This window comes from Panthera leo, chromosome A1 (genome assembly GCF_018350215.1).
Source record: "Panthera leo isolate Ple1 chromosome A1, P.leo_Ple1_pat1.1, whole genome shotgun sequence".
Lineage (NCBI taxonomy): Eukaryota > Metazoa > Chordata > Mammalia > Carnivora > Felidae > Panthera > Panthera leo.
The window spans coordinates 116,424,173-116,443,359 of record NC_056679.1 but is presented as its reverse complement, the minus strand read 5'-3'; the positions used below and the strand labels follow the sequence as shown (position 1 = coordinate 116,443,359).

Below are 19,187 nucleotides of genomic sequence, written 5' to 3'. Positions count from 1 at the left end.
GATTCTCTGTCTCCCTTTCTCTCTCTGCCCCTCTCTTGCTCGTTCTCTCTTGAAAATAAATAAACATTTAAAAAATTATAATAAACAAACAATGGAGTATAACTAAAACAAATACTAACCAGTTAAGTAAATTAAAAAAAAAAAACTACAAGTATGGTAATACCTCAATTTAACAATAACAGTAATGTCAGGAAAAAACTTGTCTAAATAAAATAAATGTAATCAAGATTATCAAACCCACTAACACTTCTCTGCCAGAGTCTTAAGACAAATTATGCTTTCATTTAGTAATTTATGACACCCAAAACTGCATTATTTCTAATGCATACATACAACACGTATACAACAAAATGTTGTGCCACAACAGGTTTTTTAAAAAGAAGACTGCTGGGGCGCCTGGGTGGCTCAGTCGGTTGGGTGGCCGACTTCGGCTCAGGTCATGATCTCGCAGTCCGTGAGTTCGAGCCCCGCGTCGGGCTCTGTGCTGACAGCTCAGAGCCTGGAGCCTGTTTCAGATTCTGTGTCTCCCTCTCGCTGACCCTCCCCTGTTCATGCTCTGTCTCTCTCTGTCTCAAAAATAAATAAAACGTTAAAAAAAAAAAAAAAAAAGAAGAAGACTGCTCACAAAGTCATTAGAAAAGTCACAAGGAATGAAGTATATGGCAGTTAAAGCCAAGAAAATCTTACTGTTGAAAGGAAAAACTTCCTGTTTTCCCCACAGTTAGACGAAGTCCTGGCTTCTACTCATTATCCCAAATAGAAAATAAGCACTCAACGCTTGAAAGAAATAATTGATTTTAATAAATTAAAAGGAGCCTCAAACACCCATAAACCTCCAATTAATACTAGTAAGGGGAAGAAAGAATAATGACTAAGAGTAAGGACTCTTAGAATACCACTTCATCTCTCATAGTGTGATCTTAGCAAACTTGTTCTCCTTCTCTTAAACTCATTTTCCTCAACTATAAAATAAGGAGAGCAGTAACTACATCACAGGGCTATTGATGAGTAAGCAAGATACTGTATCTAAAATTTCACAACAGGGCTTAACACATGGTAATTGCTCAACAAATATTAGTTGCTATTATTCTTATTAACATTACCACTACTACTATCATTAAGGTCAGTTTCCTTCCTATACTCATACTCTCTACTCCACAAAAATAATATAGAATCCATTATATTCATCTTAGGCTAACAAGTAACCTGAGCATATTAAGCACTACAGACACATTCATTCAACATTTATCAGGCATCTACTATGTGCCAAACATTCTACTGTATACTGGCAGCACAAAAACAAATAAGACAAAAACAAATAAGACATGATTCTTGCTCATTAAGACAATCAAGTAAATGCAATAAAGTATTATATATTCCGTCATAGTTATATACGGACAACATGGGAACACAGAAGAAGGAATGGTCAATTCCACCTATGGTAGTAATGAAGGAAATGAGTTAGAGATGACAACTCTGGAACAAGAAGGTATCCAACAGGATGGGGAAGAGGGACATCAGTGACAGCAGCATCAGTGTATAGCAGTAGTTACAAACATGGGCTTTAAGTTCCAAGATAGTTGAATTCAAATCCCGGCTCCATCATCAACTAGATATATGACTTTTATGTATGTTACACAATGTCTCTAAGCTTCAGTTTCCTCATCTGTAAACTGTAAATATCTATAAATATTGCTATCTTCAAATGGTACTGGTTAAGTTTATTTGATAATATATAGGTTAAGTACTTAACCCAGTGGACAATAAGCACTCAGCATATAGTAGCTATTACTTTAATTCTAGAAGCCAAAGCAGTAGAAGCAAATTAAAGCAAGGCCTATAATAGCTTGATATGTTCAGGGAACTACAACAATTTGGTATGGATAGAATACAAAAAGCAAATAAAGTAGGGCACAAAAAGGATAGAGTTGGGGTGGGCTTAGTTGGTAAAGCATCCAACTCTTGACTTCGGCTCTGGTCATGATCCCAGAGTCCTGAGATTGAGCCCCATGTTCGGCTCCACACTGGGCCTGGAGCCTGCTTAAGATTTTCTCTCTCTCCCACTACCACTCGTGCTTGCTCTCTTTCTCTTTCACTCTAAAAAAAAAAAAGGACAGAGTTGAAAAACTAGACAGAAGCCAAATCCTAAATAACACTATATGCCACATCAAAGAATTTGATTTATCCTTTCTCTAAGAAATGAGAAGGCTTTTTGTCAAGAGTCACATGACTGAACTGCCATTACAGAATTTACTCTGACAGCAGGGTAGAGGAAGAATTAGAGAGGTATACTCTTGGAGGTAGACAGAGTCAGGGATTACTGAAATAACTGCCAGTGAAAGATGATGTTTTTATTTACGGCGGAGCATTAAGGATTCAGAAATAGGGACAAATAAACAAGATGTTAGGAAAGAACCTACAGGACTCAGTGTCTGCTTAAATGTGTATAATGAGAAGAAAGAGCAGACGTGAGCTCTGAGGTTTGACTACAGTAACTAACTTTAGGGCAATGTAATTTACAAAGGGGCAGGGGGAGATAGGGGTGGAGGGGGAAATGATGGGTTCAGAATTAAAATTGGTGACCCTGAGATGTTTATGGAGCATACGTATAGTAGGCAGTTAGAAGGCATCTTGGCAGACTGCTAAAAGAAGTAAGAGATAGAAGCCACATGGATAACTAAGAGAAGAAAGTTTCTGAGAAAACAACCTGCAAATGCCAAATGCTCTGAAGCAGGACATGCTTAGAGAGTTTATAGAACATAATAAAGGAGTTGTGGTTTTGCTTAAATATGAGCACAAAATAATCTTATACTGATGGACTTTGTATCCTTTCATTTTTAATCATTGCCCCTTTAAACTTGCTACTTGAAACTCATCAAACTCCTGAAATAAGACATCCAAACATCAACCTTCATAATGATCATCCAACTTACACAGGATAGTGTCCCATACATTTGTATTTAAGATCCTGGACTGTCACAAAACCATGAAAATATTAAAAGAGTTAATGTAATTAAAGTACACAATGCCTTGACACACTTAAATATAATTTGTTAATATGTGAAAGGATTTTGGAAGGTCAAATATAATTTGAATAAATAATTGACCTTGTTTTAATAAGTTCCCTGAAATGATCATGCTTGTGAAAATGCTGATGTTGTTAAGGGCAGAGACCACAGTTTTTCATCTTTGTAATTCCAAACCCTAGCACAAAGCTTATCAAATAGTAGCCTCTATATAAATTATTGTTAAATGAACAACTCTACAATACTAACCAGAATTAAACAGACTGCCAAGGACTCTAACTTCTAAAAGACATAATTTTATTATGCATGATGTGAGTTCAAGAAGAGGTCCTACCCTAAATAAACTAAACTCTGACTTTCTTTTCTAGAGAATGAGTAAACGATTGTTACAGATTAGCAACAAGGGAATAATACACAATGGTGCACTTGGGTGGCTCAGTCAGTTATGTATCCAACTCATCATCTCAGCTCAGGTCTTGATCTCAGGGTACTGAGTTCAAGCCCCATGGTGAGCTCCATGCTAGGTGCGAAACATACTTACAAAAAGGGCAGGGGGCAGGGGAGATAATACACAACAGAAAGTACCTTTAAAACTCTACCATCACATTATTCTAAATAATAGGAGGATAAGAGGTCAAATCCATGCACCTGAGTTAACTATAGCCTTAAATAATGCCCTCTTCAAACTAAAAGAAAATAAACTTTTCTTTCTCAAATCATTAGTAAAATAGGTACTAAAATATAGTACAAACTCTCCCTGTTCATAGAGTCAACATAACTAATAATTTAATATAATTGCAGCCATTTGAGCAGTGACATCTAAGATTTGTTTTTGCAATTTAATCACATAGGTGATAACGCTGGCTTAGGTGTCAAGCAAATTGTATGTTACTTAAATATTGGAATCACACCTCTTAAGTAGTTGTTAGAAGATACCAGATGCAAAAACTCTAATTACTATGGTTTATATTTTATTTCACTTATTCATTTATCTCTATTATCCTGAAAAAAGAAATTCTGTCCATATTTTTCACACAGACTATAGTCTATTTCAGGTGCATTCAGATTACAACTACCGAAACCAACCATCTCCTCCCACTTCAGTTTTCTTCCTCTCAAACATATATCCATGGTTTGTCAAGAAGAGGACACATGAAAAAAATCAAACACTAATATTATGACAACTTGCTCTTGTCATAGCCTAGCAAACACAGGTTTAAATCACATGCGTTGTTCCTCCAGTTTGAAAAAAAGTATGTATAAAAGGGGTAGAAATTTCAAGAGCTAGAATATTATTAATGGAAGAAGTGGGGAGCTTTTGTGTGTGACCACAAATTCTATAGCATATTAAATACTCCCTATTAAACTCTTCTGAGGACCAGATCAAGAGAACGAGACCATATCTGATAACTCAGAATAGCAAAAGCAATCTGGAAAAAGAACAAAGTTGGAGGACTTACACTTTCCAATTTCAAAGCTTACTGCACAAAGCTACAGTTTGTATAGGTTCAAGCCCCACATCTGGCTCTGTACTGACAGTGTGGAGCCTACTTCGGATTCCCTTTCTCCCTCTCTTTCTGCCCCTCCCTCTCTCAAAATAACCCTCTCTCTCCCTCTCTCTCTCTCTCTCTCAAAAATAAGTAAACATTAAAAAAAAAAAAAAAAGAATGAGGCTGGGCCTCTACCTCAGGCCTTATATAAAAGTTAATTCAAAAGGGATCAAAGACCTAAATGCAAGAGCTAGAACTATAAAACTCTTAGAAGGAAGCAGACATAAATCTTCATGACCTTGGATTACACAATAGTTTCTTAGACATGACACCAAAGGCACATGCAACAAAAGAAAAAAAATAGATATAAAAATTGAGCTTCTCCCAAACTTAAAATTGTTAAGTACACAAACAAGTGAAATGACAACCTATAGAATGAGAGAAAACATTTGCAAATCATGTACCTGATATGGGACTAGTACCCAGAATATATAAAAAACACTTACAATTCAACAATATGGCAAATAACCCAAACAAGAAATGGGGAAAAGATAGGCATTTTTCCAAAGATACACAAATAAGCACATGAAAAGATACTCAACTTCATTAGTTACTGAGGAAATGCAAATCAAAACCACAATGAGATACCACTCCACACCCACTAGGATGGCTATTTTTTTTTAAAAAAAGGGAGGGGGAAAACCCCTGGGTGGCTCAGTGGATTGGACTTCCCTGCTCTTGATTTTGGCTCAGGTCATGATCTCAAGGTTGATGGGACCGGGCTGTGTGTTGGGCTCTGTGCTGACAGCTCAGGAGCCTGCTTGAGATTTTCTCTCTGCCCCTCCCCTGCTCTCTCTCTCTCTCAAAATGAATAAATAAAAAACAAACAAAAAAAGTGACCAAGGTTGTAGAGAAGTTGAACCCTCATGGGAATGTAAAATGGTGCAGCAGCATAAAAAGCAGCTTGGCAGTTCTTCAGAAAGTTAAACACAGAGTTATATGACCTAGCAATTCTACTCCTTAGGCATACACCCAAGAGAACTGAAAAGAAATGTTCATGCAAAACTTGTACAAAAATGTACACAGCATCATTATTTATAGTGGCCAAAATGTAGAAATAATTGATGAACAAAAATGTAGAAATAATTGATGAACAAAATGTGGTATATCCACAAGATGGAATATTTTTGCAATGAAATACTGATACATTATACAACATGTAGAAATCTTGGCAACAATATCTTAGGTGAAAGAAGCGAGGAACAACTGTACCATTCCATTTATATGAAATACCCACACTGTCTCTGGCAAATCCAGACACAAAATCATATTAGTGATTATCAAGGAAAGCGGGGTGGTAGTAGGAAGATGGACACAAAAATGACTGCTCATGGAGGGGCACCTGGGTGGCTTGGTCGGTTGAGTGTCCGACTTCAGCTCAGGTCATGATCTCACAGTCCGTGAGTTCGAGCCCCACGTCGGGCTCTGTGCTGACAGCTCAGAGCCTGGAGCCTCTTTCAGATTCTGTGTCTCCCTCTCTCTGTGACCCTCCCCCGTTCATGCTCTGTCTCTCTCTGTCTCAAAAATAAATAAAAAAAACGTTAAAAAAAAAAAATGACTGCTCATGGAGATGTTTGGGAGGGTGATGAAAATTCTTTCAAATAGATAATGATCATAGTTGTACAACTTTGTGAATATATTAAAAACCACTGCATTGTACATAAAGTGATCCTATGATATTGGATTATATTTCAATTTTTAAAACTTTAGGAATTAGAATTTGAAAAGTACTTCAGAAACTTATTATTCCTTATTTTGATAAACGCACTGTGGTTAGGTAAGAGAATATTTAGGGAATGTACACTGAAGAATTTAAGGGTAAAGAAGCATGATGCGTGCAACCTATTTTCAAATGATTCAGAAAATAAATTATTTGCTTATTTGTTTACATAGAGAGAGAGAATAGGACAATATGGACACAACTGGTGGGTCTGGGTAAAGAATATATGGGAGGAGGGGCGCCTGGGTGGCTCAGTCAGTTGGGCGGCCGACTTCGGCTCAGGTCATGATCTCGCGGTCTGTGAGTTCGAGCCCCACGTTGGGCTCTGTGCTGACAGCTCAGAGCCTGGAGCCTGTTTCAGATTCTGTGTCTCCCTCTCGCTGACCCTCCCCTGTTCATGCTCTGTCTCTCTCTGTCTCAAAAATAAATTAAAAAAACGTTAAAAAAAATTAAAAAAAAAAAAGAATATATGGGAGGAGGAGTTCTCTGTACTATTGTTGCAACTTTCTAGTAAATTTGAAATTATATCAAAATAAAAAGTAACAAAGATAATGTATCCAATATAATTGGATTATTTCCCCTTTTGGGATTGCTCTTTAATAATGATATTTTGTTTCACATATGTTGCTGAATTTAGTGACTGTACAATTTTTAAAAGGCAAAAATAAAAATGTACAGATGTAGCAGAAGAAAAATAAACAGAAAAAAATTAATTAGAAACTGATAAGAGCTGAAAGCCCTTCCAAAGTGTACCTCTCGAAGTATCAACTGATGTGGCCAAACCTTTATTTTCTGACTCAGATATCATAAAAAGCACATGTGAAATTTTTTTCAATTCCACATCATTAAAGAAAATACTACAGGTTCATTTATCTAGCTTTAATACCATATTGAGATAAGTGTTACAAAACTGAACTCATCTCTAATGATATAAAGGATAAAATGTATTCTTCCTAGCATTTAATCAATATATGAAGCATTGTGATCAATCACAAATTAGTCAATATGAGGACAAATCAGGGGAAAAAAAGGATTATATTACAGAAACATCTACTCAGAACATTACCATGTTAACTGGGTTCAAGGCTTTAGGGAAGCCATCACTTAGTGCTCACACAGTCTCTCCCTATTATACATGATTTTTATTATTTTGTCAGACTCAAACCTTTTGATTTGCTATATCTAATCTGATAAAAAAAATTACATAAGATTTGCATCAAAACTTGTTCTCACTCAAGGGTCCCTGGGTGGCTTAGTCAGGCCTCCGATTTCGGCTCAGGTCATGATCTTGCAGTTTGTGAGGCAGAGCCCCAAGTCAGGCTCTGTGTTGACAGCTCAGAGCCTGCAGCCTGCTTCGGATTCTGTGTCTCTCTCTCTCTCTCTTTGCCCCTCCCTTGCTTGTGTTCTTTCTCTCTCTGTCTCAAAAATAAATAAATGTTAAAAAAATTAAAACATAACAAACAAAAAAACCTAAAACTCGTTCCCACTCAAAAAGTAATCTACAGACTCAGTGCAATCCCTATCAAAAGCCCAAGGGCAATTTTTGCAGAAATACAAAGGCTCATCCTAAAATTCTTGTGGAATCTCAAGGGACCCTGAATAGCCAGAACAATCTTGAAAAAGCACAAATTTGGAGGACCAACATTGCCTGATTTCAAAACTTACTACAAAAGTTACAATAATCAAAACAGTGTGATACTGGCATAAAACAGACCAATGTAACAGGACAGGCCAGAAATAAACCCTCCAATATATGGCCAATTGATTTTCAACAGGATGCCAAGACCATTCAATGGGGGAGATGTCTTTTAAATAATGGTGCTGAAAAAAATGGATACCTACATGCAAAAAAGAATGGAGTAGGGCCCCGACCTTACATTGTAAACAAAAATTAATTCAAGATAGATCTAAGACCTAAATGTAAGAGCTAAAACTATAAAATTCTTATAAGAAAACATTGGAGAAAATCTTCATAACACCGGATTTGGCAACAACTTCATGGATACGACACCAAACACACAAACAAAAGAAAAAAATAAGTAAATTGGACTTCATCAAAATTCAAAATGTTTAGGCACAAAAGGACACTACCAGCAGAGTAAAAAGGCAACTCATGGGATGGAAAAAAATAGGTGCAAATTAGATAAATGATAAAGGACTAATACACAAAGAACATCTACAATTAAACAATGAAAAAACAACCCAATTAAAAATGGGGAAAAGATTTGAAAAGACACTTCTCCAAAGATATACAAATGGCCAAAGGCACATAAAGATGCTTAACATCAGGAATCATTAGAGAAATGCAAATTAAAACCACAATGAGATACCACTTCACACCCATTAGGATGGCCATTATCAAAAACAAAATAGAAAGTATGGGCTAGAATGTGTGAAAAGTGGAACCCTTGTGCAATTCTGACGGGAATGTGAAATAGTATAGGTGTTTTGGAAAACAGTATGGTGATTCCTCAAAAAATTAAAAATAGAATTACTAAATGATCCTGCAATCCCACTACCAGGTATATACCCAGAAGAAGTGAAAGCAGGGACTTGAACAGGTATTTGTAAACCATGTTCACAGCAGCATATTCTTCTTTTTTATTTTTTAAAAAATGTTTAATGTTTGTTTATATTTGAGAGAGAGAAACAGCATGAGTGGGAAGGGGCAGAGAGAGACGGAGACACAGATTCCGAAGAGGCTCCAGGCTCTGAGCTGTCAGCAGAGGCCAACCTGGGGCTCAAACTCACAAACCGTGAGATCATGGCCTGCGCCAAAGTCAGACACTTAAACTGACTGAGCCACCCAGGCACCCCTCTTTTTTTTTTTTTTCAAGTTTATTTATTGAGAGAGAGAAAGAGAGCAAGTGTGTGTGCACACACATGTGCAAAGTTGGGAGAGGGGCAGAGAGAGAGGGAGAGAGAGAATCCTAAGCAGGCTCCATGCTGTCAGTGCAGAGCCCGATGTGAGGTTTGGTCCTATGAACTGTGGGATCATGACCTGATCCGAGATCAGGAGTCAGATGCTTAGCCAACTGAGTCATTCAGGCACCCCTCACAGCAGCATAGTCTTAACAGCCAAAAGGTAAAAGCAATCCAAGTGTCCATCAACAGATGAATGGATAAAAAAAGGTGGTATAGGGGCGCCTGGGTGGCGCAGTCGGTTAAGCGTCCGACTTCAGCCAGGTCACGATCTCGCGGTCTGTGAGTTCGAGCCCCGCGTCAGGCTCTGGGCTGATGGCTCGGAGCCTGGAGCCTGTTTCCGATTCTGTGTCTCCCTCTCTCTCTGCCCCTCCCCCGTTCATGCTCTGTCTCTCTCTGTCCCAAAAATAAAATAAAAAACGTTGAAAAAAAAAAATTAAAAAAAAAAAGGTGGTATATACATACAATGGTATGGTTTTCAGCCTTTAAAAGGAATGAAATTCTGACGTGTGCTACAACATGGATGAAACCCGAACGCATAATGCTCAGTGAAATAAGCCAGCCACAAAAGTAGAAATACTGTGGGGTGCCTGAGTGACACGGTCAGTTGAGCGACTGACTCTTGGTTTCAGCTCAGGTCATGATCCTAGGGTCATGGGATTGAGCCCCACATCCGGCTCCCCACTGAGCATGGGGCTTGCTTAAGATTCTCTCTCTCTCTCTCTCTCTCTCTCTCTCTCTCTCTGTCTCTCTCTCTCTCTCTCTCTCTCCTCCCTTCTGTCCCTCTCCCCAGCATGCATTAAAAAAAAAAAAAGTAGAAATACTGTATGATTCCACTTACTTCACGTACCTAGAGTAGTTAAATTTATACAGAAAGTAGAATTGTGGTTGGTAGGGGCTGAGGAAGGGCAGATGGGGATGAATAAAGAATCTCAGTTTGGGAAGATGAAAACATTCTGGAGATGGCTGCTGTTGATGGTTTCACAACATGAATGTACTTAATGCCACTAAAATGTACACTTTAAAATGGCAAAAATGGTAAATTTTGTGTTAGGTATATTCCAACACAACTAAAACAAAAAAAATGGTTAAAATGGTAAATGTTGTCTATTTATATTCTACCACACACAAAACAAAAACAAAAACAAAAACAAAAAGAGTGTTCTCGATCTAACTGTCCTCAAACAAACAGTTAAATCAAATTTACCTTGACAACTTAATAAACTGCTCTCCTGTACAATTCTTTGGTTCTTAGAGCTAATCCCTGGGGGTACACTTGCCTTTGTCTTTTCAAAACTGCACACTATTGCAGGTGAATCAAATAGCCAGGACACGCTGGGTATCTACTTTAAACAAAACAAAATAAAAGAATACAAAACAAAAACACTCTACTACCGCAAATATCCACTAAGGGAAAAATTTTTAGGAGAATAGAAATATATGTAAAGGATTAAGATCAGGGATGCCTGGGTGGCTCAGTCAGTTAAGCATCCAACAGCGACTCAAGTCATGATCTCGCTGTGAGTTTGAGCCCCGCATCAGGCTCTCTGCTGTTAGCATAGAGCCTGCTTCAGATCCTCTGTCTCACTCTCTCTCTGCCTCTCCCCTGCTTGCACTCTCTCTTTCTCAAAAATAAAATAAACATTAAAAAAAAAAAAAAAGGGTAAAGATGAAATGTGTTCTTTGACAAACAGTTGCTAAATTTCAGTCTAGCAAATAAAATACAGCCATATATATATATACGTATATATATATATGTATATATATATATATACGTATATATATATATATATAACTTTACTTTCTTTCTCGTTTAGGTAAAGTTGGCCAGAAGAAAGGTAAACCAGTCAATCATCATAAGGCAAATGATCTTCATTCACAGGAACTACACACTGCCATTAACTACCAATAGAATAGCATACCGGTTTTAATTTCTACAAATTAATTAGAGTGTAACAATATACAAAGCCAATGTTTCCCAAATTGACAAAGGTGCAAAGTTGGGTATATGCCTTTCCATATCAGTAGTTTTAATATTTATTTAATTATTTTAAGATGAATAATGAGAAGGCCTGAACTTTTCAAATAAATTCAATTACAAAATTAGAATAGTGCTCCTCCTATACTCAAGTGGTGTACTTTTTAAATTTTTTTTTTTAATGTTTATTTTTGAGAGAGAGAGTATGAGCAGAGGAGGGACAGAGAGAGACAGGGAGACACACAGAATATGAAACAGGCTCCAGGCTCTGAGCTGTCAGCACAGCTGACAGGGCTCAAAATCAGGAACAGCAAGATCATGACCTAGGCCGAAGTCAGACACTTAACCAACTGAGCCACCCAGGCACCACAGTGGTGTACTTTTAATAGCCTTTTTTAATATAATGATCTATACGGCAGTCACCAATTTCATTAAATAATATAAAACTTTTCCAACAAGGCCAACTATGGTTTATGTGCTAGTTTGAGATAGGCATGTCTTAAGCAACTAATTAAATTCATTGGTACAATCCATTAGAAAAGAAAGAGCAGGACAAGTAAGATAACTAGAACGGGAGTCATATAACCTATTCAACTATGAATTAGCTGTGTGATCCTGGACAAGTCACTAACTCAACTGTTTCCAGACCTGTCAGGCTTTACCCAGAGTCCCAACACGAAGTTTCTAATGTGATAGTTGGTCAAATATGGATATTTTAAAAATTCATTTTGTAACAGTAAGAAGTGCATTTTCTCAAAATATAAAAAAAGTAGGAAAAAGTACCTTTACGAGAAACTCACTACGCTATCCTTACTTTTCTCATTTCACTTTAGATAAACAATAACTTCTATAGGGACTAAGTAAGCATTTATTGGAGAAAAAGCATGTTGTAACCCAAAACTGCCTATTTCTTAATCTGAAGAAGCAAAATAATAGCATGAGTTCTAGATTTAAATCTTAGCTGGGGCGCATGGGTAGCTCAGTTGGTTAAGCATCTGACTATGGCTCAGGTCATGAACTCACAGTCCGTGAGTTCAAGCCCCATGTCAGGCTCTGTGCTGACAGAGCTGGATGCTTCGGATTCTGTGTCTCCCTCCCTCTCTGCCCCTCCCCTGCTCATGCTCTGTCTCTCTCTGTCTCAAAAATAAATAAAAACATTAAAAAAAACTATTAAAAAAATAAATCCTAGCTTTACCATTTACTAGCTATGAAACATTTTAACCATTTTTTTTGTTTGTTTGTTTTATGGATTCATCATTTCTCTGAGCCTACATTTATTCATCTATAAAAATGCAGATATCTACCTCAAAGGGGTGTTGAAATGATTAAATAAAATAACGAAAGTATCTAGTTTGGTACTGGCATATAATATGCATTCAATAAATGGTAGCAGTTACCTAAAAATGAGATGAGACAGGATTATCACCAAGATTCTATGACTTTGCAGACAAGCAACAAGAGAGAAAAACTGAAAACAATAAGGTTCAAAAAAATAGATATACTGAAATTGTTAATTTATAATTGGTAAAAAAAAAAAAAAAAGAATTTCTTATACCTTTGGTTCTCTAGGAAGGTAAATTAGGCAAAAAGCAAAAACAAAAACAAAAAATGGTAGACTTCTCATTTTTTTTCTTTTACTTGCCAATTCAAGACTAATACTTTATAAAAAAACTGCTTTGCTTTCTTTAAAGCAAAATATTTTATTTATCTTATCTATCACTAAATCAGAAGACCAGAAATGATTTTCAGAGGTCATCTAGTACATTATCAGATCACTACCAGACTCAAAAAGGAATGTGCTTAAACTCATTTCCAACGCTTCATTCTTAAAATATTTTATCACTCTGATTAGATTAAAAAGTCTAGGGGCACCTGGGTAGCTCAGTCGGTTAAGTAACTCTGGTTCAGGCCCTGATCTCACGGTCCATGAGTTTGAGCCCCGCGTTGGGCTCTGTGCTGACAGCTCAGAGCCTGGAGCCTATTTCGGATTCTGTCTCTGCCCCTCCCCCTGCTGTGCTCTCTCTCTGTCTCTCAAAAAATGAAGGTTAAAAAAAAATTTTTTTTAAGTCTAAATTGCTTCTCAAATTTACCACTTACAAATCTCACATGAAGAGTATGTTATCTTTTGTATCACAATAGGGAAAATAAAATACATGTTTGTATTTCCATAAAGAAATTCTGAAAGGAAAAAAAAAGACATTCAAAGTGCAGAGGGCAGGATACTTGGGAGCAGGAGTTAGATCAAGACTTTTCACTGTATTTTCCTTTATGTCACTGTGACTCATAAACTGTATGCATGTAATCACCTAATGTAATGTACTAAATGACAGCCAAAAGAAAACCCCTACATCCTTCACACTTCACAATAAGGTTTTGCTCTGCCCAAATCCAATCAATTCTGGTTTGGCCCACCATTCATATAATCATGTTTATCAACACTTCATTTTGTATGTAAAGCCTTAAGGCTTTATAGAATGAAACTTGTGCAAGGTTGATACTCATGCAATGTAACAAATTGTTACAGTGATAACATATAACTTTGCCTTATGTAAACATTTCCTACCTCTCCAAAATTTGCTCACTAGAATACAAAGTTATATTTCCTAGGGGCACCTGGGTGGCTCAGCTGGTTGAGCATCTGACTTCTGCTCAGGTCATGATCTCACAGTTTGTGAATTCGAGCCCCATATTGGGCTCTGTGCTGACAGCTCAGAGCCTGGAGCCTGCTTCAGATTCTGTGTCTCCCTCTCTCTCTGTCCCTCCCCCACTTAAGATCTGTCTCCCTCTCTCTCAAAATAAATAAACATTAAAAATATTTTTAACTTATATTTCATATTTTATCACTAATATTAATAATTTATGGAATAAAGCCCCTCCTACCTTGAATAAAGTCCCCATAAAGATTTTTTAGAAATTAATTTTTAAGAATAAATTTTTAAACAGTAATATAGTATTTTAAGTGAAATTTCCCCCAAATGATAAATTTACTACAGAAAATTTACAGCATTAAACCTTTCACTACTTTTCAATTTCTCTCTTGTCCAGATTATGAGCATAAGCCTTGAGATGCTACTAAAAGTACTGACTCACCTTGTTTACCTAAAGTTTGAATACAGAGTATTCATGACAAAATTGCCATCCCTGTCGATAAGAGTGGCCCCTAGACCAGTGGTTCTCAACCAGGGGTGATTTTGTCCCCAGGAGACTTTTAGCAATGTCTGCAGACATTTATGGCTGTCACAACTGGATGGGTTCTACTGGCATCTAGTGGGTAAAGGTATGTTGCTAATACCCAGGATGGCCCCTCACAATAAGAATTATCTGGACTAAAATATCAATAGGTTACTGTTGAGAAATCTTGCTCTAGATTATAAATGATAAGAAACTCCAAAGGAAATGACACATCTCTTCTCCAACTAGAGAAAATCAAAATGGAAATTCCGTATGCCTATACTTTTGCCTCTAAAAATAATTTTCAGGAAAAAAATTCCCTACAAAGCTTTTGCTATAAATTGCTGTATACAGTTTTAGTGTGCTTTTGCATAACTGTAAATATGGCACCTGCCTCAAGATAAGAAAAAAGCCTCAATATGATATCAAGCTATGCTTTCTAACTGGATATTTGTTTCTACAGTGTGTATATATGAAGAAATGCACACACATACATAGGCTTATACAGGCTTAGAAAATTTCTGAAAGAAAAATTTTAATACTGGTTGTCACTGAAAAATGCAATTTGAAGGGTCAGTGGGGATGAGAATGACTTTTACTTTGCACGTTATATCTTCTACCTATACTGCTGAATTTTTCACCAGGAGACTATATGATTTTTATAACTTAAAAATATATACAGTATATGCACACATCCTTATGAGAGAAAATTAAAAGTCATAAATCTTACAAGAGTCTTTTCTTTAGGAATTTTCTTTTTACTTAAAAAAAATCAAAACACTATAGAGGCTCCTGGGTGGCTCAATCAGTTAAGCATCTGACTCTTAATTTCAGTTCAGGTCATGATCTCACAGTTTATGGGTTCGAGCCCTGAGTTGGGCTCTGCGCTGACAATTTGGAGCCTGCTTGGGATTCTCTCTCCCTCTCTCTCTCTGCCCCTCCCCTGCTTGTACTCTTCCTCTCAAAATACATAAATATTAAATTTTTTTTCCAACCTGACCTCTATTCTGAACAATGGGTACATTTAATAGCATCCAACGCAAGTTCCAATTTCTATTCAAGGCCTTGGGCAGCTAAGGAACATGCTTGCTATGCCTGAAGAAATACAAAACAGGTATTTACTAATGTTTAAATTTTTTTTTAAATTTTATTTATTTATTTTGAAAGAGAGAGCAAGCAGGGTAGGGACAGAGAGAGAGAGAGACAAGAGAGAGAGAATCCCAAGCAGGCTCCACATTGCCAGCACAGAGCCCTATGTGGGGCTCAAACTCATGAACTTTGAGATCATGACCTGAGCCGAAATCAAGAGTTGGATGTTTAAGTGACTGAGCCACTCAGATGCCCCTAAAAAAATTTTTTTAACATTTATTCATTTTTGAGAGACAGAGAGAGATGGAGAATTGATGGGGGGTGGGTACTGGGCAGAGAGAGAGGGAGACAAAGACTCTGAAGCAGGCTCCAGGCTCTGAGCTGTCAGCACAGTGCTGCACACAGGGCTCGAACTCACGAACCTGCGAGATCGTGACCTGAGTCAAAGTCGGATGCTTAACCAATTGAGCTACCAGGCACTCCACGAGTGTTTAAAACAAGAACCAAAGATCCCAAATGGTGGTATTCTCTAAGGTGGTACCATTCTAATAAAAATTTTACAAAAAGACTCAAGCTCCTTCCGGCAACTAGGTTTTTTGACTTAGCCAGCAAGGAAAAACAGCCTGTTTTTTCAAATCTATTGGCTCTAATAATGAATTTTAAAAAAGGCCCTTGGAGTATCTATGCCTCCGTACACAAAATGTATAGAACTTCGACTTATTCTCAAGCAAATACACTAAGCCTCCACATTTCTTACTTATTTCTCACCAAGTCCTGCCCTATTGGGGGAACACGACAAAGTTTACTCTCAAACTGTAAAATAACTTGTTATCTCTCTGGATGTCTAGATTCTAAATACTTGGTTCTAAAACATCTAGGGAAGGTGAAAAAAAAGATTTTAGGATTATTCATAAAATGCCAATTGGGTGAGTGTTTTTTGAAGAACATTATGGTCTCTTCATACCAGGAATTTAAAGGCAATAATATGGGAGAAGATATTTCATTTCACTCCCACAGAGATTGTAGTCTACCACACACACTGTACAGGAGAGACTAGATACTCCAGGAATTTCTTCTTTATATGGTATGGGAGAAAAAAGACGTAGAAACGAAATTTCCTTTCCCCACAGGTTAAGAAAGATATACACACTGACCATCATCTTAGACCTTGGTAAAGTCTCTGGGTATCCTAGACACAAAATGAGACTCACCCATATACACTTAAATACCTAAATTTTTCTTAGGCACAGAACAGTTAAGTAACAGGAAAATAAGTTCTTCTACCATTAGCCTAAATGGGTAAAAGAATCATGAATATATAAGTTCCATAATAAACATCAAAAAACCAAAGAGCTGTGGATTCTGCCCACAGCTTTAATCGCATGGTAGGGAGACTCCAAATGAAATACAGTAAGGTAGAGACACAAAGAGAGACTGAGAGTGGGTGTGGGTGTGTGTGTGTGTGTGTGTGTGTGTGCGCGCGCGCGCAAGCCTTACAGAAATGGTTACTACAAAAGCTCATTTCCCAGATATATTTATGTAAAAAAATACTATTTATGTAAAAATATTATTTATGTGAATTAGTGATCTTTTATCTCACTTATGATGATTATGTGAAAATGGTCCAGAAAATCAAGGACATCACATTTAGACCAAAGCAAACCTTTTCAGTTTAACAAGTTAAAAAAACAAACAAACAAAACAAACCTCTAATGTTTAGAGTCTAAAGAAATTCCCACTTATTTCCTAGGTAAAAAGTACATGTGTTTTAGGTTCCTAGTCATCAATTTCCATTGAAAGGATAAAAGAAAGCCTTCCATAAGTACAAGAGTGGAGGTGCTCCAGAGACTCTCCCCATAATTGCCTACTCAAATAAAATTCTGTCCCACTTTGGCTTAGAAGTTACTTACAGTGAAATTCAAAGATATGGACATTCAAGGGTCTAGCTCCCTTACATCCCACACGCTTTTTTCCATAGCAAAATGTTGGAATGAAAATGTACTAAGGTTTTAAATCTAAATGAACCCCTGTTCAGGCATGGTAAGACAATGGTAGAATGGTAAGACAATGCACTAACTGTATTCAGCAACTCACAAATAGTTTCTTATTCCTCTCAAATACAACAGCCAGGATAGTTGTACACAGAGAAATCTCTGTACTTTAACACCAAGATCAGAGGTTAAAATAATTGGTCATAGGGGAATGAACCAGGCACCTTAGAACCAAAACAATACTCTTGAGCACTTAGAACAATAGCCATAAAGGAACAGTACCATATCCAAGTCATGGTCAAGAGAAAAAAGTACAAACATAAAATATCTCCTTTTTCCCTAAAGCCCAAAAGATAATGATGCCTTGCATCCCATGTTGCTCAGACCTAAAAACACACAGTTAAGAGTTAAAAGAAATGAAGGATCTAATCATTAATCTCTGCAAAAGGTGTCCAGGGTTTCACCTTCCCCAAGCCTAAAAACCTACAGACTTCATCTACCCAACTATTCCGAAGCTCAAAGATGCACTGGAATTTCCTTTTCCTGCATAACTTCACAAAAGGTCCCAGGTGAAAGGCTCACGTGCTTTTTCAGAGTAAAAGCAGAGAGCTTCTTCATACTAACCAGTTTCAAAGTAAAAAAGGAAATTAAGTTTTCTTACATACACAGGTAAGGCACAAGGCAAATAAATGTCAGACAACTCAACTTTGGGCACGGGCATATAATGGAAATGGTCTTGCAGCTAGCAAACTCGGTTTTTCGGTCTGTCTCTCCCTCTGTGTCGCGCTCTCTCTCTCTCTCTCTCTCTCTCTCTCGCTCTCTCGCGCGCTCTCTCTCTCTCTCTCTCAGTACCAAGGGCAGGGACTCTGGCAAGACCCCGCCCCCCCCCATCTCCAAAGCGGGGTGGGCGGGAGGTAGCCAGAGGAGTCCTTGTTCCCGCGCGAAGCTTGGAGACCAAAGGACTCCCCATTGTGGGTCTACGGATGGTGACGGGAACCGGTCCGGCTCGAGCCGCCGGCTGAAGAGTAAGCTGAGGGCGCACTAGGCCCGCACCGCTGCCACTGCCGCCATGGAGCCGATCGCTGTCAAAGAACGCCGGGGGAGCGAGAAGGTGGCCCCGACCCTATGCTGGCCCAAAGAGAATTCATGCCTCACACTGTATGGGAGACGGGGGTCCTGGAAGCGTACCTCGGACACCTCGTCCTCGTCGCTGCCAGAGGCACCACCTCCACCCCCGGTCCTCAGCACCGCCGCCGCCAACTTGAAATCCAGCGCCGCGTCCCCTCCGGCCGCACCGCTGCCGCCGCCACCGACTCCAGGCGCGGGCCCGGCCTCCCCAAAGAGTCTCACGGTGCGAATCCCCAGCCCGACCCCTCCCGGCGGAGGCGGCTCCGAGGCCCCGGCTGGGGCGGATCGCGGAGCCACCGAGTCCAGGTCCTCCTCAAAGGAGGTGCCGCCGCCTCCGCCATCGGTCAGCATGGTTCGCACGCGGAGCCGGAGACGCTGCCGAGTCACCCGCAGCCACCGCCGCCGCCGATCCCGGGAACGAGAGGAACAGCAGGAGGAAGAAGCTTCTCCTTCCCCCCGTCCCAGCAGCGCCACTAACTTCTCACTGCCTAACCTGCTGCCTCCCGCCCCTCACACTCGCCACTGGCTGCAGTTCCCCAGCGGCTGCAGATCATTGGACAAGGTGACCCGTCGCTCAGGCTCTTCGTCACGCGCCGCTTGCTGGCTCGCGGC

The 19,187-nt window shown here is 38.6% G+C and overlaps 1 protein-coding gene across 4 annotated transcripts in view; it reads right to left on the bottom strand.

The window, feature by feature from the left end:
- Window positions 1-19,050, bottom strand: part of ANKHD1 (ankyrin repeat and KH domain containing 1) — a 131,636-nt gene extending 112,586 nt beyond the window's left edge. For 3 of the 4 annotated variants that reach the window (XM_042937009.1, XM_042937025.1, XM_042937018.1), the window contains exon 1: window positions 18,636-19,050. In XM_042937009.1, the coding sequence (XP_042792943.1) occupies window positions 18,636-18,926 (291 nt within the window). In that variant the 5' untranslated portion in view covers window positions 18,927-19,050. The remainder of the gene's footprint in view (window positions 1-18,635) is intronic. The other variant, XM_042937036.1, reaches the window with a different exon arrangement.
- Between the last annotated feature and the right edge of the window lie 137 nt (window positions 19,051-19,187).